Genomic DNA, 22,432 nt, shown 5'->3' on the forward strand with positions numbered 1-22,432 from the left:
CGACAAAATCGCAACGCGAAATGAAATCGCAACGACAAAATCGCAATGCGAAACACAAATCGCATTGCAATTTTCATTTCGCGTTGCGATTTTGTCGTTGCGATTATCATTTCGCATTGCGATTTTGTCGTTGCGATTTTCATTTCGCTTTGCGATAGCCATTTTCGCGTTGCGATAGTCATTTTCGTGTTGCGAAAGTAAACTATTCTTCTTCTACAAATTGAAACTTAAATGGATTGCATTACTTCAACCAAAAGACAAAAACAAAACCAAAAACAAATACTAACAAAAACAGTTTAGCAGTATTGGCAGCAACCGAATGAATTACGAGTATGAAAAATCTTAAACTTACCTCGTTGCGTAGAGTATGAACCTCATTCTGCAACGATGCTACCATCTCACGTAGAGCGGCTACCTTACCGCGTAATGTAGACACCTCAACACGCCATGCACCATCGTCTTTGCGTAAAGTACCGACCTCCTTACGCAAGGCATTGACCTCATCACGTAACTCCCCTAACTCATCCCGTTGAGGTGGAGGTGGAGAACAGAGAGATCAACGTCGTGGCATCTTTTCCGGTCGCCTATCTTGCGGTGATGGTGGAGAAGAGGCTCGATGATGTGACAGAATAGGTGATGGCTGTCGTTGTGGAGGTGTATAGTCGGGTCGATCAGATGATGGCTCTGGGTGAGGTGATGGCTCCCGAAGTAGAGGCTGCTCATCAACCGTTCCATCAAAAAAACGCTTACTGGCTTGCCACCAATCAGTGGCAAGCTCAGCTTCCGTGGGTGTCAGCCTCTGTAGAGGAGTGTTGGCCTCCTAACAATATAAAAGCTCAAACAAAGTTAAACGTGTACTAGTAATAACTTGTTTATAAACATATGGTAATATTTATGTTAACTTACATTATTTATTGTCGTATACCGTAGTAAATCTTCCCATTGCAAGGTCCGTTTACTCTTCCAGGAAATAGCCCTGGGAATATCATTTGAAGTTTTTATTGCATATGTCTTCATGGTGGGAAAGGCCTCAAATATCCAAATCTACAAACAATATAATAACAAACATTAGTAATTGTTAAATAATTACTTATAATTTTGGAAACATTATATAAAAATTCTTACCTTAAAGGCCCAAATAAAGCCTGTCAAAGTGTATTTGGAACCATCGCCATGCAAACTTTTTCGATCATCCAAGGCAGACGATAACTTATTCCATGTAGCTTTCCATAAATACGAGCCCCACGAAAACAGGTTCCACGCATTTAGGTCTTCTACCAATTTGATTAGATCATTTGGAATAGGTTGTCTGGCCTCTCTGCCTAAAAAGCCGGCATGCAAAAGAATTAGAAGGCATACTCGGACAACGTCGACGTCATCCATCCGAGTAAAACCATCTTCCTTATTCAACAATCTTGTCAGGTCTTCTACGTGTAGATTCGGCCTCTCCAGCTCAAGAAAAACCCGGGATAGCCATGATGGGCGGGTAATGTGTCTAGTGTACCCACCTACATCATCGTGTCCGAAGCGTAGACCGGTGATTAAGAAAAACTCCTCCCGCCCAAAACACGTATACGCCGGTGGAAAATCAAACCATATCTCTTCATCACGACGTTGTATAGTCTCTGGTAGATCGCTAGTCATGGTTTGAAGAAACAGGTGTGTCAACATCGCATCTCCACCGGGATGTTGTACTTTCAGCCATGGCCCGAAGCATGTATCCTCAAACATTTTTCTTTGTGCAGGTGAAAGCTTCGACGCAATTGTTTTGGCCAGGCTGACTTTATTTCTTAAGGTCAATTGAGCCGAATAAAACTTCTACAAAAACAATAAACATACTAAGTTAGATATACCAAAAACTACACTGTGAAGATATACCAAAAACAATAATAAACATAAAGAGTAGTAGTTTATTCTTCAAACTTAAATTTGCAACACTGTGAATTTCGTATTTGTCTTTGTTTTTTGGTTGAAGTAATGCAATTCATTCAAGTTTCAATTTGCAGAAGAAGAATAGTTTCTGAAAATGAAAATCGCAACACGAAAATGACTATCGCAACGCGAATTTGACTATCGCAACGAGAGAATCGCAACGCGAAACTAAAATCGCGTTGCGATTTTCATTTCGCGTTGCGATTATCGGTTGATTTAATAAGCAATCTAAGTAAAATGGTTAATCTATTATTGAAATTACCAGTAAACTTATCATCAATTTCAATATGAAAAACCTAATAATAATGCAAAAATTTCAAAAAGAAAATAATTAAAAAAACTAACCCTCGTTGGTTGATTTGGTTGATTTTCCATTTCTGATTGTGAGGGTGGCTATGAGAGATGGAGATAGACGGATTTCGCCGGAGATAGGGACGGATTTCGTTGGAGATGGGTGAGAGAGTGAGAGATGGAGATGGGACTGAGTTGTGATTTTAGGTTTTAGGTTATGAGTTGCGATTACGGGATATACTGTGGACGGTTCAGTGTTCCAATATATTAATATTCATGTTTGGAATTTAAAAATAAAATACTTGGCCATGATACTAATGGCGCTTTGAAAATCGCATTGCGATTATGTATTATCGCGTTGCGAAAGTCAGAATCGCATTGCGAAAGTCAGTATCTCGTTGCGATTTTGTATTATCGCATTGCGATAGTCAGTATCACATTGCGATTTTCCCAATTCGCGTTGTGATTTACTTATTCGCATTGCGAATTGGGAAAATCGCAACGACACTGTAGACAATCGCAACGCGATTTTCAACTATCGCAACGCGAAATGCAACGCGAATTTGCGAAAATGGAGATCGCGTTGCGAATTAGCGATCGCATTACGATTTTGTTGGTCATTTTGGCAAATCCGGAAAAAATTGGTTAAAATCGTATATTATATGGGATTTTTGGTCACTGAGGTTATTTTCTCTTTATTAAAATACTTGTTTCTTAATTTTATAAATTTTATATATTATTCATTTTATAATTTTGGGTTAAGTTATACTTTCACTATGTCGAGACAAAATCAGATCAAATTAAATTATATTAAAATCGGGAGTCGAATTAAGATGAGATGAAAACTCTTTAATTTTTATGGTAAATTATACTTTTACCATTTAATTATTACCCTTTTTCATCTTGACCATTGATCTTTCAATTTTCCCAATCAGACAACTTAACTATTTAAATGATGTCAATCAATCACCTGCCGTTAACAAAATTGATATAATTATATATTTGATCCTCAATATGTATACATTCTAAATTAAAATTAGGATCAAATCTATAGAATGTATATGTACTAAAGACTAAATGTATAATTGACAGAATAATTAAATGGTTTGATTTACATGTCAACACTTTCGTTAAATATTAATAATATGTGGTTTGACCGGAATCGTTTAAATAATTAAATGGTTTAATTGATAAAATTAAAATATCAATTATCAAAGTAAAAAAGTGAGAATAATGAAAGGATTAAAGTAACAATATTTTTAGTGGATTGTGATTGCCATCACTTCAATCAATAGCCCAACTAAAATGTTGTGATGAAATAAATATGGACGTTGCAAAGGGAACCAAGTGGGAAATCAAAGCAATTGAGGTTCGCAAAAGGCTCAAGTAGTTGTAGTTTTCATGCAAAGAACGTGGACGCAACCCCAATTACTACCGCACATCTACTGTTATTGCCCCGCGCTTTGTGCAATTTGTTCATTTGATGGCTTAATAATAGTGGAAAACACCACCAACCGAGCCACCTCTAAAAATATTATTGTTGTTTTTTGAGGTATCATGTTCAGTAGCGAATTCAAAAATATTTTTTAAGGTTGATAGATATATATTAACAACATAAATTTTTTAAATAGAACGGGTATAAATAGGTGGGCGAGAAAAATTTCAAGATGGACACAATCAGTAAAATAAATAACTAATCGAAGAAAATTTAGATTTCAGAGTGGACACGTGCCTATCCTTACCAAGTCGTGGCTCCGCTACAGCTCAAGTTCGAACACTATGAATGTCAGGGGTATGGACGTTTATTGTTAGGGATAAAAGAATTGTTGTTCTTCATATATTTAGATTTAATATTTTTGTTTTATATGAGTATTTTTTGTGACAATTGTCTCATTTTTTTTATGTTTAGATACGTTGTAATTCTATTTTATTATATTATTTTTATAAATAAAATTCAATCGTAATTGTTATAAATAATTTATTTTAAAATGGTCATTTTTTAACTAATCCTATCTAAAAGGAGGGAAAGAAACTTAGGGGAAGGAAAGAGAATGTTTTTAAAATCCATCACCTAATAAAATTATAAGAAAATAAATATGAACAACTTAACTAACTGATGAAGTATACTTACCCATAAAAATGATTATTTAATATAGTGAGCGTAAAGCTATAAATGAGTCGAGCTCAAGTATTGTTAAGTTCGACTTGAAAACTCAAAAATAGAGCTCGAATCGGCTCGAAAATTAGCAAGCCTAAAATTTTCAAACTCAACTCGAATTCAAAATCATGAATTGAAGCTCGTAAAAACTCAAAATAAAAAAATCGTAAACTTAACTAGATTAAAGCTTAAACTCGAATTTTAACCTGAACCTTAAATACATAAAAACCTTATACTGTAATTTTTTAAAAAATATCAACACATAAATACTAATGTTATTAATAATTTATTTTCTAAAAATAAAATATTAATATATTATATTTTCGAGTTGCACGTGAGTTTTTCAAGTCTAGTATCAAGTAGCTCGTTTCGGCTCGTTAAGAACTCGAGTCGAGTCCATTCGAATCAAGTATTTATCGAGCTTTGACATAATCAATCTCAAATAGCTCACGATTTGTCTTGTTTTCACTTACTGCCCTAGTTGAACAAACTCTTTATGCATAACTTTTTGTAACTTTGAATAACGCGTTTAGTTGGAATTGGATCCTTTTTTAATGGGAATTGTAATGGCATAACTGTTTGGCTACCGTTGATCGGATCACAGTGGTGGGCAAATTATTAGCGGCTTAAGTTCGAAATTTGCACTCCTTTAAAACATCCCCACGTGGACAGGAGGGCGGGCCCAAACTATTATAATTAAAACACAATAGGAGATTCCCGCCTCTGTTCTCCTCCTTGGAAACATTTCTGCCGCCAAAGAAATCATAGTTTGTATTTTTGTACCCGAAATGCCCTCGAAATTGCTTTTATTTCGTTGTATAGTTTTATCAGTACGTATATTTTAACGCTTCGAAAACCAACAAACAATCCTAGGACAATCCAGTCATTTTGATACCACTGACGGCAGATCTAAGAGGAGGCCGGCAACTGTCGGCCGGCGAACCAGAGTGACCGGAGATTAAAAGCAAAAAGCAAAAATTTTATTATCTTATTAAGTATATAATTACTATTAAACATTAATTAGTCAATTTATTTAAAAAAAATATTATACACACACAATCCAATATCCCTTTGTATTTAGTTATTTACCCTCACTTTCTCACGAACCAAACAGCCACTCCTCTCTCGCTCTGCATTCCTGGCTCCCTTCTCTTTTTCCGAGAAAATTCGGTACTTCTGTCAGGAAAATTTTGATTCCAAGAATCCAGCTGAACTTGTAATTTTCGGAGAAATTTTTAAACGAAGCCACCATGCTTACCTCCGTATTATCTGGTATGTTTCCACCTGTTTTCCGGACCCTGGATTTGATTCAGTCTCATTGTAATTTTCATTTTCTATACTTGAAAGCTATCAGGAGTTAGAACTTAACCAACGATCCACATGGCTGCTGGCAATCTCATTGTAATTTTCCTTCAAAAATAAAATAGTCATTGTTTGAAAATAGGAGAGTTTGTTTTTACTTTTTTTCGCGCGTGTCTGTTTTTTTTTTTCTGTTTCTTGCAATCTCCATAGGAAAATCAGCATTTTGTGTTATATGTTGTTCTTTTCTCCTCCCCTTGCTTGGTCTATGTTGGTGAGTTTCTTGTTTTTTTTGTTTTGCTTGTTTTCGAGATATCGATTCAAGCTGATACCGATTCTCGTCGTGTATTGTCTCGGATCGCTTTAAAAAAGGTCATTTGTTTCCATACAACCGTGTATTCATTTACCCCCCCTTCTTTTAAGCAATTCTCCTTTGTTTTACCTGTTTCTTACGAGAATATTGATTTTATTTTACTTTTAATTGCAATGAGATGTCTACAACAAATTTCTTAACAGCAATCGTAAGTCTTTGTTTCTTCCAGGATTTCAAGTTCTCTCTCACGGTGTTTGATGATGAAATATTTAGTATGCTTTGTTTCGAGATCGCAGTGATGTCCAGATAATAGCTTTTACAGGAACGCTCATATTGCCTAGTTTTTCCTCCTTTATCTACAGAGGCATTTTCCTTGTCCATTTCAACGTATGAAATCTTCTATTTTTAATCCTATGTGTATCAGAGGAGAGAAATGTTATATATATATATATATATATACTCTGAATGATAATTTGTTCATATAACAAGAGGGAACCATAGAACTGAGTCAAATATGTCATTTGCTTTGTTGGGGTGCATCATTCTAGAAAAATTGAAGTTCTTAAAGGTTGATTCCTAGCAATGCGACCCTAGAGGGTTTTTTTTTAATTCTTCGCATTCATCATGCATGGTCGGTACTCGGTACCGATTTTGTGTCGAGGAGAAGGAAAATGTTTAGACCATTATATTTTGTAAGTTATCAATGTAATTTGAACTTTATGTGTGTTTTGAGTTTTTTATTTTCGCCTAGTTTATAACCTATCTGAGTCATCTGACTTTGTTCTATTTTCATGTTGCATTGCAGTTGATATAGATTTGCATTTTAGTGGTTTCCTGATTTGAAGGCTAGATTATGGACAACTCTGGGCTTGAAGAGAACCTATTTTCAGTTAGTGATGCCAAGGTAAGAGTTTGATGGCATTTGGATATGTTTTTTTTGCTATTTTTTGAATTGTAATTCACTTCACAAAAAGGTACCTGCTTGCTTGCCATTTTTTAAACTTTTCCCAGATTTTTTTGTTGGTATCGATTCATCTTTTAAGTTCATAGTTTTTGTTAATTGTGTTTCTAAAATAAAGGTCTTCTGTTTTCGGGAAGTTGTAATGTTCACATCTTGTTGCATCTTTTTAGGAAAGAAAAGGTCTTAATTTCCACAGTTCTCTTACCTATTTTCTATTTTTTCTTATGCAGTTTCATGGAGAAATGTGCAAGACACTTTCAGAAATTTATTGCAAAGTCTCGTCGATATTCCCTTCCTTGGAAGCAGCACGGCCTAGGAGCAAATCTGGGATTCAGGCTTTATGCTCCTTGCATATAGCTCTAGAAAAGGCCAAAAAAGTTCTTCAACACTGCTCAACATGTAGTAAACTCTACTTGGTAAGATATATGCATGCATAGTTACTCATGTGTATTCTTAGAGTAGCGGTTTTGATTTTTGTTGGATACGTTTACTAAATTACTTTTCAATATTTTTCCTGGAGATTTTTACTAACTTTATTGTTCTTCTCATGTAGGCTATTACCGGAGATTCTGTTCTTTTGAAATTTGTGAAGGCAAAATCTGCTCTTATTGATAGTCTTAGGCGTGTAAAAGATATAGTTCCACAGTCCATTGGATGTCAGGTACTAATTCCTTCCTTTTGGTTAGTGTGTGAAATTATGTAATTTCTGTGTGTTCAAATAAATAAGGGTCTTTTCTGGAAGCATTTGAAGTAGTGTTTTATCCACATCATCCCAGTGCGTTGTTATACTTCTTAATGGCTTAATGTTTGTGTTCAAATCAAGAAGGGTTTTCTGTGTCTTGGTTATATTGGATTTACCTGCAATATGAATCTTACTATGTGAAACCCTGTAGTAACTGTTGCTTTTTCTTGTACACTCACTGTATTCTTGGTTTACTTGTTTGGCTTCAGATTTCGGAGATCATAAAGGAGCTCGAGGAGACCGTCTTCTCACTCGACCCGTATGAGAAGCAAGTTGGCGATGAAATAATTGCATTACTCCAGAACGGGAGGAAGTTTGAAGAATGTAATGACAGCATTGAACTCGAGTCATTTCACCAGGCAGCTTGCAAACTTGGTATCACTTCTTCTAGAGCAGCCCTAGCTGAAAGAAAGGCTCTCAAGAAGGTGATAGAAAGATCCCGTTTAGAGGAGGACCAGAGGAAGGAATCCATCGTGGCTTATCTTTTATCTCTCATGAGAAAATACTCCAAGGTATTTCGAAGCGAGGTTTCGGATGATGCCGACTCGCAGGGTTCGGCACCGTGTTCCCCCACTGTTTTGGGCTCTCTCGAGGATGGAGGGGCCGGTGACAACTGCCATGGATTCGAGCACCAGCTAAAAAAGCTCAGTTCTTTCAATTTCAAGACAAACATTAGATCTGGGCAGTCACGCATTCCACCCGAAGAATTACGATGTCCGATATCATTGCAGCTTATGTATGAACCGGTTGTAATTGCCTCTGGACAGACATACGAAAGGATCTGTATTGAGAAATGGTTTAGGGATGGGCATGACACCTGTCCGAAGACTCAACAGAAGCTCCCGCATCTCTCTTTGACTCCTAATTACTGTGTCAAAGGTCTCATTGCTAGTTGGTGTGAACAGAACGGAGTTCCTATCCCTGGTGCCCCCCAAGAGTCTCTTGATCTTAACTACTGGAGACTGGCCCTGTCTGCGTCCGAGGCTGCAAATTCTAGATCGACGGATAGTGTTTGCTCATGCAACTTGACAGGGGCTAAGGTGGTTCCTTTAGAGGAGAGTGTTACAAGTAAGGAAGTGAGAGGAAATGAAGCCGAAGATGAATCTCAATCCCTACAGGAAGAAGTTTCCCAGCTCAACGTGTTGGATAGATATCAGGAAGTCCTATATGTCCTGAATGAAGAAGAGAACTTGATTGAGAGATGCAAAGTCGTGGAACAAATAAGGCTTTTGCTGAAAGATGATGAAAAGGCCAGGATTTTTATGGGGACTAATGGATTCGTCGAAGCATTATTGCGATTTCTAGAGTCGGCTGTGCACGAACAGAATGCAGTGGCTCAAGAAGTTGGGGCACTAGCCCTATTTAACCTTGCTGTCAACAATAAAAGGTACGTTTTTGCTTACTTATGAGCAATACAGGCTTTTCTATTTCTCTTAGCTTCTGACAAGCTGCTGCTAGTCTATGATTCATTCGAGGATACGCTAAATGCATCGTTGTCGGAGCATTGTTATGTCTTCCATTTTGGAACTGTTATTCATATGATTGTTCTGCATTACATATCAGGAACAAGGAATTGATGTTAGAGTATGGATTGATTCCATTGCTGGAGCGTATGATTTCCATCGCCAATTCCGATGAATCGGCAACTGCCCTCTATCTTAATCTCTCTTGCCTTGAGGAAGCCAAATCTATCATAGGCTCAAGTAAGGCTGTCCCATTTTTAGTCCGGATACTAGAAGCTGAAACTGATACACAATGCAAGCTTGATGCCCTTCACACTCTTTTTAATCTTTCAACCGACCACTCCATTATTCCGAACCTTCTTTCTGCCGGCATAATCAATCAACTCCAGTCGCTTGTGGTCTCGGGTGACCATACCTGGACAGAGAAATCCATTGCAGTTCTTCTAAATTTAGCTTTAAACGAAGCAGCAAAACAAGAGATGGTATCAGCCTCCGGTCTCATAACCGGCCTCGCATCGGTTTTAGATGACGGGGAACCCATTGCGCAAGAGCAAGCTGTTTCATGCCTTTTACTCCTGTGCAACGGAAGCGAGAAATGCAGCGAATTGGTCCTACAAGAAGGCGTGATTCCCACGTTAGTCTCGATGTCAGTAAACGGAACAACAAGAGGCAGGGACAAGTCACAGAGGCTTCTGGCGCTCTTCCGGGAGCAGCGTCAACGAGATCATCCTCCCGCAAACCTATGCCGGACATTAGTAGAAAGCGGTCAAGACACAACGCCTGCTTCGCCGTCGGCTCCGGAATACAAGCAACTCTCTAAATCTTCATTAAGAAGAAAAGTGGGGAAAGGCTTCAGCTTGAACTTTCTATGGAAGACCAAGAGCTACCCTCACTTCATTTACCATTGAAAAGCGTGGCAGGTACTGTAAATTTCCCTTTGTATATTTTTTACACTTCTATTGTCCTGTTCCATTGGACCGTCTTTTTATTTATTTTTATCATCATAGAGAACCAGAAATGTACAGCCCCTTTGTAATCCATGGGCTATTTTTCTGGATTGTCACAATTTACATAATTTATGTATGCATTATATATATTTAATTAAGCCCCTTCAAAATTGTCATTAGACCCTATTTTTTAAAAATCCCTCAAAATTTTCAATTAAGCCCCAAAAATATTTAAATTTTTAATTAGCTCCTACAAACTATCACGCCGAGATCCTTGATTCAGATGTGACCCTATGTTGTCTTGTACTCTAGCTGGCGGATTATGTGAATTTTGACGTGTTAGGACTTTTTGATAATATTTTCTGAGTAAGAATGACTCGTGATATTTAATAATCTTACGGTTGATAAAATTTTGACGCAAAAAGTAGGATAAATGGTATAAAAATACACAAAAATTTATGACGTTAAAATCAATCAAAATTTTAATTTTAATAATAGATAATATATATCCTTATAATTTCAGAATCATAGTCCTAAATAAAAAAATGTATACCATCTTTGTAGAAAATAAGTTATGCAATTAGTAAAATTATCTTAAAATATAAAATATAAGTGTTAAAAATGATGTAATTATAGTTCCTGTTTATGTATATTACAATTTTTTCGAAATTTTTGATTTTTCTCAATAATTTTTTTTCTTCATATATATATATATATATTGAATAAGCAAGGCAACCAAATGAACGGCAGTAATACATTTTAGCGGGAATAACGGTTAACAGTTATAAGGATTTCCAATTTGGTCCCAAATTATCGGCTTCACGTACTCAAAGGTTACTGAATTATGCTCAAATGGTTTTTTTTTTTGTCACTGAACTTTTATAAATGATATAATATTCAATAAATTTATCAAACTGTTGCAAAATGATTAATAATTTTTATCGTTATGTTGCAAAATAATCATTAAACTTTACCGAACTATTACACTTATTACAACATCATCGTGATTATTTTATAACAATTTGATAAATTTAATAACTATTTTATAACTTTTAAAAGTTCAATGACTAAATATTAATTTAAGCATAATTCAATGACTTTTGATGTACTTTAATCAAAGTAAAACAATATAGGGTAAATTATGCGTTTAGTATTTGAACTATCAGTTTTGATTTGTTTTAGTACCTAAACTTTCAAATTTTTAAAATCATACCTAAAGTTTAGCTTTTGTCTCATTTTAGTATCCCGTTGTTAAAAACTTTAGTTTTTGTTTCATTTTAGTACTCCATTCAAAATTAAACGTTAAGTTTTTTAAAAAATTGAAAGTTTAAGTATTAAAACGGACTAAAATTAATAGTTTAGGTACTAAACGCGTTAAGTTTTAAACAATGGGTACTAAAGTGAAATAAAACTAGATGTTACGTATGATTTAAAAAAAATTAAAAATTTAAGTATTAAAACGGAATAAAACTGATACTTTAACTACTAAATGAGTAGCTTGTCCAAGAATTTAAGTAAAAAAGCAAGGAACTGGAATTGGAATCTCTAATATTGGCAATGGAACTACAAGCATGAATAGAATATTCAGTGAAATTTGCTCTCATCACTTTCAAGCTCCCTCACCGGTAAAACTTGTTTATACTCTTGCGTTAAAATGGCTGAAATCCTGGGTGTTCATCAGTTGATTGATTCTGAGGAATTTTCATTTTTCAGTTTTTGAATGAAAATCGAAAAGAATGCCTAAACAGGAAACTTGGATCGGTAACTTTCCGGTTCCTTTGGATACTTTTCTTGGTGATTTTGTTTGTTTAAGTAATATTCTTTACTTTTGTCTCTGATGGCGTGACTTGTTTGTGGTGGTTTGGGTTTGCATTAATAATGGTGTTTTCTTCTTGCCTTTTCATTGTTGCAATCATTATGGAAATCGGCGCAGGTTCTTTTTCTTTGAACTTTTTGCTTTGCGTTGTTGATTTTATCGAAAATAGAAACATTGAAGCTAAAGGGTCTTTTCTTTTTTCAATCTTTGGAATTGGAAAGTTGGAGCAAAGAATATGATTTATTTGTTCTCATGTGCATCATTTATTAGGGTTTTAACTTATAAGGAATTCTTGGATTCTAAAAAATTCAATATATATAATATATATATGGGTTAGGATTTAATTACATAATGTAAAACTTTATTAGTTTTACATAAATTTAAACCTTTGACTGGGAATAGAATGATGGGATTAACTTTTTTTTAAGTGAATATCTTCTCATTTCCTACTGGTAATCTCAGTTTCTATTTATACTTATCTAATGGTTCTAAATCTATGTAAAACTATAAAGTTATATATATATATATTGTTTTCTTCATTTTGGTGTATTTCTTGATAATGTTTTGCAATTGTTTGGGCTGCAAAACGATCATAATTGTCTCTAATTCCATATGCATTGAATCTGTTTTATGTTCGAACTTATGCATGATTGAGAATCTATTTGTTTTGGCACAATGCATGTGATTTGAGTTTTTTAGCTTGCTTTTCAATGCAGGCATTCCCGGTGACGGGCGATGTTTGTTCCGCTCCGTGATTCACGATACTTGGCTGAGGTCAGGGAAGCAGTCTCCGAGTGATAGCTGTCAGAAAGATCTTGCTGATGAACTCAGAGCTAACGTATATTCCTATTCTATTGCTCACAGGGTGTTTGATTCCATTCACATCAAAGCATCATTTGGTTTTTTAGTTGTACTTGCTTCTGAATTCGATATAACTTGGATGGAATTTGTCACAATTTGATTTTTCTGCTGTCAATTCCTATTCTGCCGCAGATGTCTTACTTGCCTTTAACTTCTTCTTGGCATACATTTTCAGCATAGTGCAACTGGAATGTGTTAACCAGAATTTTGTTTCTATGCAAAACCTGTCTTTATTGCTTTATCTTCGTTTCAGACCACATTTATCGGCAGATCGGTTTACCTGCATTTGATTTTTATTCAATCCATTCCCATCTTCTGTTTAGCTGGGGATGTCTTTCTGCTGTAACTTTGCATTGGCACACAGTAAAATATTATATGTTTCGACAGGTTGTTGACGAATTCATCAAGAGGCGGGCTGACACCGAATGGTAAGCAAGTTTTCTTCACATATGAACTATTGTAGCCACAAGTAGACAGTAAAGGTTATATCCTGAAATAAACCGATCCAAATTCTTGATTAGCATCTCCCTGTCGATTCATTGACACTACACGCAAGTAAATCTTCACGCTTTTTGCAGGTTCCTCGAGGATTTCGACAACTATGTCGTGCAGATGCGGCAGCCACATATATGGGGAGGAGAACCTGAGTTGCTTATGTGCTCACATGTCCTACAGTGAGTTTTCCTCTCTTTTAGCTTTCTACATCAGAACTTTACAATTACACTTTCCTGTTATCAGTAAATCAAACTTTTCTTGTCTGTCAAATATATGTGTCATCTGCAGGACCCCTATAACAGTTTACATGAATGACAAGAATTCCGGTACCCTCAAAATTCTATCCGAGTACGGTCAGGAATACAGTAAGGAAAACCCCATCCGAGTCCTGTATCATGGTTATGGACACTATGATGTATTGATGAGCCCAGTAAGCAGTGCTTCTTCTAAGCCGTAAGATATCTTGTTTCTCTAGTTTTAAACTGTTTTTTCAGCCTTCATATAGTACCTATATTAATCAAGTTCATATACTTTGATCATCAGAATTAGAAATAGTTTGAACCCGAAGCTTAACTCACTGGTTCATGCAGTCACTCTTAACTATAAAAACGACTTCGAATAAATTACCGAGAGACTGATAGTTGTCTTGTTGCCGGTTTTTGCAGGGGAAAGAAGAGATGACTTGGGGATAATTGCACTGTAAAACAGGAGATACTAGGAATTTTGTGGTGACAGTGTCCTTTGTGAATGTAATGAAATGAAACTCTTTTCAGGTGTAATTTACACTCATTCATGGATTCAGAATAATATTAAGTTAATAAAATTATGATAGATAAAATTCTTTTTATAAACAAGTGGCTGGTGATGGGAAAGATCAAGGAAATTAACCCTTAAAATCACATCACATGTAAAGAAGATTTCAAGGTATCTTGGCAATCATCTTCCTTTTATTAGCAACCGTGCAATAGGCGATACAGATTTGTAGTTTGTAACATGTGTACGATGATGTAACGGAAAATACCAATTTTTACTCTACTCCGACGAACCTTGGCAACTTAATACACCAGCCTATGATCACATGCTTGTATACAGAAATATGTTTGGTGAAAAGTACAGGGGGAGGGGAAAAAACATTGCTACTCACCATCTTTCCATATCTCTCGGATGAGCTGATATCTAACAACTTTCCGGCCTCCCTTTCCCATTTTCATCCAATTGGGTTCTTTTGAAGTGGGAGAACCGTGAGGGTTCTCGATCATGATCGCTGTAATGGGAGAATCTAATTCATCAAGCTCATCATCACTAGTGTATGATTTTCTAAGCGCAGATGATTGACTCCGTTCCATGGTTTGACTTCCTATAATGTCTGTTAGGGAAGTTGCAGAAGGTGGAAAATAGGTTATAGGAGTAGCCATACATGGGAAGTTTGTGATGGACTCTTCCCCGGCCTCGGAAAGGTCCTGATTAAGAGAGAAAAATGATCAATCTAGGAAAAAGAAAGCCGGGCACCACAAACTTGCAACTTTGCAGAGTGATGAATGAACTGGAAAGTTGTATTTTAAGCAAAACTTTGTATATTGTTTATGACAAACCTCTTCCAATGCTTCAAAAACTGCCTGTGAAACTGGATTTGGGTTGAATTCGTCGGCTACAAAATTGTTAAGAACCCTGATGATCAGGGGGGCACTGAACTTGGGACATACCTTCAGCATTAAATTTCAAAGGGAAGATGAGATTAACAGATAGAGAAGTGACAGAGGAATGAGCTATAAAAGAATATATATATATTGCTTATGGAAATTAAAAGAAACGTTTTAATAATTCCAGAACTATACCTCTTTCCTTGTGGACCTATCCACAAGCATGTCAGATGGGAGCATCATGAGATCACTCAATGCATTTAGGAGGGAAAAAGCCTTGAAGGAACCCTCACATACAACATTTTTGCACTCGCCTACTTCGTTTTCAGTGCTATGTTTGTGACTCTCACTATCGTCTATACCAAATAGATCCGATAACCATCTCGACCAGTTTCCGATCTGGTAACACGGGCGGCAGAAAAAAAGGATACTTTCAATGAAATGCTAGAAATGTAATAAACTTCTACGTTCTTACATCATTATTCAAGCAACTTCACTGAAGCAATTTCAAACCCTAATCTCATTCTTTTATTATCCGTTGACATAACATTTGGAGCAATAAATCACAAGGTAAACATTTAGCTTCTTTAAATGAGGAAAAATTCTGTCTGTCAAACAAGACCAGATCTTGCACATCAAGGAGGCAATGAAGTATTAAAGTTGCTACAAAAAAGAGAGCCCATTACTCACAGAATTTTTTAGTAGTATGCCTGCCCCGAAACTTGATCTGCCTGCAGGAATAGGAAGAACCTTGGAATCGCTTATTGGATCAGAAATGGGATCTGTTGGCATTTCATCATCTGATTCACGAAGAATAGCATTGAACATTGCAACATCTAATCTGCCCACCAATTGCTCCATTACCTAGTGATGGAACAGACAACAATGTGTCTATCAAATTTGCATTTCAACGGCATTATCAATTAGATAATAAAATCATAAGACACAAGGACATGCCCGCCTCATTTTTTAACAAAGAGACATTGTGATGAACATGAATAAGCATAGGATCCAAGTCTAAGTTTTGTATTCATGCATGAAAACAAAGTGTATGGTATATCATAATACCAATTTAGCCAACACAGCTAAGCACCCGCATTCGTGCCCACATGCTCGAACGGGACAAAGCCTCTCACAGGCATCTTTAAAAGCCTTCTTCCAAAGCTCAAATGAAAAATTTTCCTGCTCTTGATCACCTAATCCATGTTTTCTGCTTGAGGTTTTCTTTGATCTTGAACTCTTTGCAGCAGCAGACTGCATATATGGAGTCAAAGTCTGCCACCAGACAGATTCAATTATTCTGGAGAAGATCCAAGCTTCAAAATTTTGCAACACAAGTAAAAATGTCTGAGGGTCCACCCAGTCATCTGAACTTTCCGAACATAGCTGCATTTCCCCAATAGTGTGGCTAACAGTTGCTTTCAATACAATTGAATTTGATAACCAGACGGTTAACCTATGGAAATGGAAAAGAAAAGGTGAAAAAGGGAGAAGCATTACACCACCAATGACTAAATTTGGACAACATGCAAACCAAATTAACATCTGTGAAAAAAGCAAAGGTAGAAGCTAAAATCTCCCAGATTCATTTTCTAAAAGGAAAAAGATAACGGAAAGTTTTAGTGCACACCTTGGAACATCGTGTCCACATGCTTTAGACACCAAAACCAATCCAGAAATAGCAGCCCTAGCGGCACTTGCCCTCTTATCTTGGGTATTTGCACTACAAGCATGAAGATAGAATCTAGAAAGTCGTCTAGCTGGAGCATGAACCTTATTTGTAGAACCTCCATGCTCTGCAACAACAGAATAAAGACCAGCCTCAAGAACAGCAGCTTCTCTTAACTCTTCTTCAAGCATTTCAATTTTGGAGTCCAATTCAACATTTCTTTCGGAAAAGCTCTTTGCATTTTCTGTTCTTTCATTACACGTATTACATGTAGGACTACCATGCATCTCTTCAGAAGCATCATTTTCATTTGTCTTGTCCTTAAACTGAGTTTTCTTTAGCAGCCCATAACCGTTATCCGTGTCAGCTTTACTGTTAGTTTCTTCCTTTTCACCAAGTATATCACTTGTGGTACGATTAGAAGTCTTTTCAGGGATAGAATTATCCTCCGCCCTCTCCGTGAACTGGATCTTTGAGGGTCCATTACTCTTAGCTTCGTCAACATGCAACTGAACAGGTTTCAAGTTCTTTTGTCTAAGACCTAACCTATCCTGCAGAGAATATTCCTCAGGACCTAAAATCTGGCTATCCAGCTCATCTTCCCATGATGACTTTTCAGCATTTCCCTTCCAAAGACCAACACGTGAATCACTACTTGAATTTTTGTCTACATGGCTTTGGTCATGTCTCCAGGCTATTCCAGCACCCTCTATTTTTCTTTGGGAGTCTTTATCTTTTACATGATCTGAGTTCATATCTACTGGAATGGCAACACATGCCTCCGAGGATGAAACTTTACCCGTAGGATGAGTTACAAGATTCTCTGAATTGGAGGACATCAACTGGTTTGCAGATGTTCCATCAGAAGGAAGAGCGAGCCCAGACCTTGTTATCCCACCATCCACTGGTTCTGATCCAATCTGTAGTGAATGGTGACTTGCTATGAAACATTCAGAAATATAAGCTTTTCTAGGATGATGACAGTCACCAAATTAACCAGAACAACAACAGTTCTATAAAGGAATCATGCAAATGCGTAGGAAACTGTGCTCCGGTGCCTGCTCGAAACTACCATATAGACTCTCATAATGGTTAAAGAGGGATTGTAATTTGTACCTACAAATTAATCACTAACAATAATTTTTTCTCATCTTATTGCTCCTGGTGATTTCAGGTCAGGGTATGGCCTAATTGCCAGCGATGTCTTACCTTGATATAGGTCCCAAGTTGAAATCCCCTTCGCTAAATTATTAAAAAAAAAACAAAATTCTTGATAATTTTTTAGCATCATTTAGAAAGAAGCATATGCACGGTAAACGTAATTTCAAATAACACCACCAAATGCATAATATAGGATTATCAAATCATAATCGTTTCTTATTCACATGAAAATTCTACTTATGGCAATGCTTCAAGAACCTTAAGTTGGCCAAGTCAATTTCAGAAATCTTAAAGCTAAAACCTCTAATTCAAGGTAATTGCTAAGACAGTTCAATGTGAATGGACACAAATAAAAAAAGAAGGATAATGAACTTAACTACCTTGTCAAGTTGACTATATGACTCCCTCCGAGGATCGAAAACAGAAGAAGAAACAGTCCGAGATGATTGTAAGGAAAGATCATCATCATCAGTTAAAGGGGCACTCTCAGTTTCTACATTTATCGATTCAGAAAATGAGCTGCTCCCATCCTTGACAAATGACAGTTCATTTGGAGAGCTGCCTCCTGGTGACGAGCTGGAGCTGCCTTTATCAAATGGCCGGATATTAAAATAAAGAATTGGTTGGCCTGCGATCCTTATCTTTGAACTCTTCTTCAAGTTAATAGGAGTGCTAATGCTTATAGTTTCCCTGATAACCCCATAATCAGCAAGGTTTACAACAGCAGATCCTAAAAGATGACCCTTTGCATTTTTGTCCCTTCGAGGCTCGTACAAGTAGAACTCCAAGTAGTTCTTTGGGAACCTATCACGGTGGCTGCTCCTACGAAATGATTCCGGAGATAAAGTCACCGGAAGCCCGAAAGATTCGCCAAACTCGATTTTTCCATTCCTATTACAAGAAACCAAGGACCCAGAATTCTTATTACCATTATCCCATTGAAGCAATATAGACTGAGGCAAGGGCGAAGCTTGCAATGGTGCCCAAGGACTAATCTCCTTAACACATACAACGTAATGATCCTGATCCGAGACGCGGTTTTTCTTCTTAGTTTTTAACCCAAGAATCATTGTCCAAACCCCGAAGAAATAACCGCTTGCACTCAGGATCAATCAATATGGCTTCACGTTTATGAAAACCATACGAAAATGATCTGCAATTGGGGTTACAAACAAAATTCAGAAACCGTATATGTCGAAAGAGCTTGAACAAAATAACAAACTAAAACTGAAAAAAGAGGAAGAAGAACAATTTTGCCAAGAAAAATGACTTGTGAACAACCAAATGCAGAGAAAAACAAGGAATCAAATTGAAAACAGAACGCAGGTCCATGTATATAATTCTTAGCAACGTACCATTAATTCATCAGTCTTCATGCATATTCCATTTGTTTAATATATAAAAGTCAAAATTACAAGGTTTTAAAAAATAGAAATTTTCTTTATCGAACTAAAACAACTTCTGTCCATGAATCTCAAGAGGATCTCTACCACTAAATAGCTAATGGAATTAAATATAAAATTCTTAACAACCAATCAGGCTATGTACTCAAACTAAAAACAGAGTCAAATAGATACAAATTAAGCCCAATTTTACACCCAAAAAAAAAAGAACAACAAATCTATGAACCAGATAGACAAAACGCAAGCAACCCATTTCATGCAAACACCATTAAAGAAAAAAAAGAAGCTAAGGGTGTAAGAGAAATAAATCAGATAAAAAGGAAACGAGTTGAAATGTACGTACAAGATAAAAGGAAAGGGTGTCAGTGGGGACGAAGAATCGGAAGCTAAGGACACACTAACAGAGAAGAAACGAATATGAAAGTGTTAAAATGATGGAAAGAGGATAAACAAACTTTTACTCTTCTTTTGAGTTGTGAAGGGTCAATCTGAGCACAGTGTGAAGGAAAAAGCATAAAAGGATGGGGAAAAGAATCAATTCTAGGGGAAGAATGAAGGGAATTTTGGGGGAATCTAAAGTTGCTTCAGAAAAAAAATAAAATAAATATATATATATATATATATATACATTACATTGTCGTCGCTATTTGTATTTCCATTGCTTTCGTCACTAAAAGAACCCATGCAAACCATATATTTTAATTATTATTTTCTCTTGGGAAAACTACGCATTTAATATTTAAACTATTACTTTTATTCCGTCTTGGTATCTAAATTTTATTTTTTCATAAATTCATGTCTAACATTTGGTTAGGGTTCAATTTGGTACCCACTATTAAAAAATTGATAGAATTACTGATGTCACATTTTTTTCTTTTTTCAATGTTGACATGCAATTATCTTATGATGATATGTCAACATCATCATTAAATTTTTAACGGTAGAATATCAAAACCAAATTTAAACTAAATATTAAGTATGATATAAAAGAATAAATTTCAAAAACTAAATAAAATAAAAACAATAATTTAAGTATTAAACGTATAATTTACCCTTTTTCTTTTAGGGTAAATTATCATGTTCGTCACTTAACTTAGTCTGTATATCAATTTTTATTTTATAGAATTGGTTAAAAGATGAAATCGTCCAAACGACAAGTAATTCTGCTATATGACAATCTAATTTAAAGATAAAAATGACAGACAATAACTGGAACCAAATATGTTATAAAAAAGCATAATATTTTCGATTGAATGTAACCTAAAATATTAATTTTTTCTAACATTTACGGTTGAACCGAAAATATTATGAAGAAAATACTTTCTATTGTCTACCGAAAAATATTATGAAAAGGTAACATTTTCGATTTAAAAAAACCTTTCACATCTTTCAATCATCCTCTAATATTTGCATTATCTACCATCATTACACTATTAAAAGAATAAAAAACTAGAATAAGCAATCACATCTACCTATGTAGGGATAAGAGTTCCATTGAGTATAAATTCTCTGACGGGATAAGAGTAAATACGAGAACTCTCTATTTTTTTGGGGACCATAACCACTTTATATAGCTGATTTAAGAATCATTTATTGTCCGTACTTATAACTCTGCCCCTCGTCGAATTATAAATACAACTTTAATAGTATCTACACTTTTATTTCCATAACACTTTTAATACCTTATGACTTTATAACATAATTAGTCACTTAATTTATATCATATTTTATGATAACAATATACATTATAAATATGTGTCCATAATTATGAATTTTAATCCAACAATTGTACCATATATATTTTTGAGACATTTTTGTATTGTATCATCTTTGTATAGTATTTTAATTTTTTTTTCACATTATTGATGTGTAAGAGATAAATAAATGTTGTGTTGATTGGGTACAATTTAACCTTTCGCTTTAGACATGAAGTCACAAATGAAAGTGTAAAATCTAAATATAAAAGGGTACATTTTGTGTTTGGTGTCTAAACTGTTAGTTTTGGTCCGTTTTAGTACATAAACTTTCATTTTTTAAAATCATACCTAAAGTTTAATTTTTGTTTCATTTTAGTACCCGTTCAAATTTAAATTTAAGTTTTGAATTTTTTAAAAAAGTTTAGGTACTAAAACGGACCAAAACTTATAGTTTAGGTACTAAATGCGTTAAGTATTTAGCGGTGGGTGCTAAAATGAAACAAAAATTAAACGTTATGAATGATTTAAATTTTTTTAAAAAATTTAAATACTAAATCAGACTAAAACTAATATTTTAAATAATAAATGTGTAGCTCCCAAAATAAAAATGAATGTTTTGAAATAAAGAAGTAATTTCTCAAAAAATATGAGAAGATGATCGAGATAACATTATTCATATGATCTTTTCATAGATTTCACTAATTTATATCTATTATGGGTATAATATGCATATGAACGGACCCGAGGGAAGTACGTAAAAACAGCTTTTCTTTGAACGGGTCCGACAGACTAAAAAAGTTTAGGTACTAACATTAAGTTTTTAAAGGTGGAGTATTAAAATGAAACAAAAATCAAATGTTATGCGTAGTTTTGAAAATCATTGAAAGTTTAGGTAATAAAATAAATTAAACTAATTGTTTAGGTACTAAATACATAGTTTACTCTATTATATTTTCTAAATGTCGTAATTTTTTTTGAGAAAATAACCTCAATGACTGAAAATGCCTTATAATATACGATTTTAACTAAATTTTTTTAGATTTACCAAAATGACCAAAAAAATCGCAACGCGAACTCTAATTTTTCAACTCAGTTTCCAAATTCGCAACGCGAATATCCAGATTCGTAACGCGATTTTGAAAAATGTGTTGCGAGAGTTTAAAAAACGTGTTGTTGAGATAGTGAAAAAGTGTTGCGATAGTGAAAAATCCAAAATAAGTTTACATTTTAACTATTCCAAATTCACGTGGAGTTTGAAACAATAAAGAATGTGTTGCGATAGTGTAAAAGATTCTCAAGCCATTTGTAAGATCTTAGTTTGAAACAATAAAGAATGTGTTGCGATAGTGTAAAAGATTCCCAAGTGTTTGCAATGTTCAATCTCACATAGTATTGGAAACACTACTGGGAATGAGTATTTAATGCTTGGATTTCCCACTTCCTTGTTGAGTGGAAGAGAACAAGGGGGACTCTCGCGCACAGCCGCTGCCGTCGTGGTCGTGGTCGTGGTAATACGTGTCTTCGACACGTCCGCGCGGATACTATCTTTTTAGAGAAAATTCTTAAGAAACAAATGCAATACCA

General features: G+C 35.3%; 4 protein-coding genes across 4 annotated transcripts; 2 read left to right on the forward strand and 2 right to left on the reverse strand.

Annotated features, from left to right (window-relative positions):
* Nucleotides 1-6,412: 6,412 nt before the first annotated feature.
* LOC120211567 (U-box domain-containing protein 6-like) lies at nucleotides 6,413-10,216 on the forward strand. The gene is made up of 6 exons (XM_039210075.1): nucleotides 6,413-6,527; nucleotides 6,799-6,897; nucleotides 7,185-7,370; nucleotides 7,508-7,615; nucleotides 7,906-9,083; nucleotides 9,260-10,216. The coding sequence occupies exons 2-6, from the start codon at nucleotides 6,847-6,849 to the stop codon at nucleotides 10,065-10,067; spliced, it is 2,331 nt and encodes a 776-aa protein (XP_039066006.1). The 5' UTR covers nucleotides 6,413-6,527; nucleotides 6,799-6,846; the 3' UTR covers nucleotides 10,068-10,216.
* Nucleotides 10,217-11,821: 1,605 nt separating this feature from the next.
* Nucleotides 11,822-14,087, forward strand: LOC120211566 (OVARIAN TUMOR DOMAIN-containing deubiquitinating enzyme 4-like). The gene is made up of 6 exons (XM_039210074.1): nucleotides 11,822-11,867; nucleotides 12,639-12,760; nucleotides 13,171-13,211; nucleotides 13,362-13,457; nucleotides 13,567-13,731; nucleotides 13,944-14,087. The coding sequence occupies exons 1-6, from the start codon at nucleotides 11,843-11,845 to the stop codon at nucleotides 13,957-13,959; spliced, it is 465 nt and encodes a 154-aa protein (XP_039066005.1). The 5' UTR covers nucleotides 11,822-11,842; the 3' UTR covers nucleotides 13,960-14,087.
* A 118-nt stretch (nucleotides 14,088-14,205) lies between these two features.
* Nucleotides 14,206-16,945, reverse strand: LOC120211565. Its single transcript, XM_039210073.1, has 6 exons — nucleotides 16,549-16,945; nucleotides 15,987-16,374; nucleotides 15,609-15,782; nucleotides 15,114-15,317; nucleotides 14,871-14,981; nucleotides 14,206-14,738 (listed from the first exon to the last, which is right to left on the reverse strand). Exons 1-6 carry the CDS (start codon nucleotides 16,872-16,874, stop codon nucleotides 14,415-14,417), a joined length of 1,527 nt encoding a protein of 508 aa, XP_039066004.1. The 5' UTR covers nucleotides 16,875-16,945; the 3' UTR covers nucleotides 14,206-14,414.
* LOC120211361 lies at nucleotides 16,909-18,818 on the reverse strand. Its single transcript, XM_039209908.1, has 3 exons — nucleotides 18,129-18,818; nucleotides 16,982-17,507; nucleotides 16,909-16,922 (listed from the first exon to the last, which is right to left on the reverse strand). Exons 1-3 carry the CDS (start codon nucleotides 18,816-18,818, stop codon nucleotides 16,909-16,911), a joined length of 1,230 nt encoding a protein of 409 aa, XP_039065839.1.
* Nucleotides 18,819-22,432: the final 3,614 nt, after the last annotated feature.

The sequence above is a fragment of the Hibiscus syriacus genome, unplaced genomic scaffold, assembly GCF_006381635.1.
Source record: "Hibiscus syriacus cultivar Baekdansim isolate YM2019G1 unplaced genomic scaffold, ASM638163v2 tig00109972_pilon, whole genome shotgun sequence".
Classification (NCBI taxonomy): Eukaryota; Viridiplantae; Streptophyta; class Magnoliopsida; order Malvales; family Malvaceae; genus Hibiscus; species Hibiscus syriacus.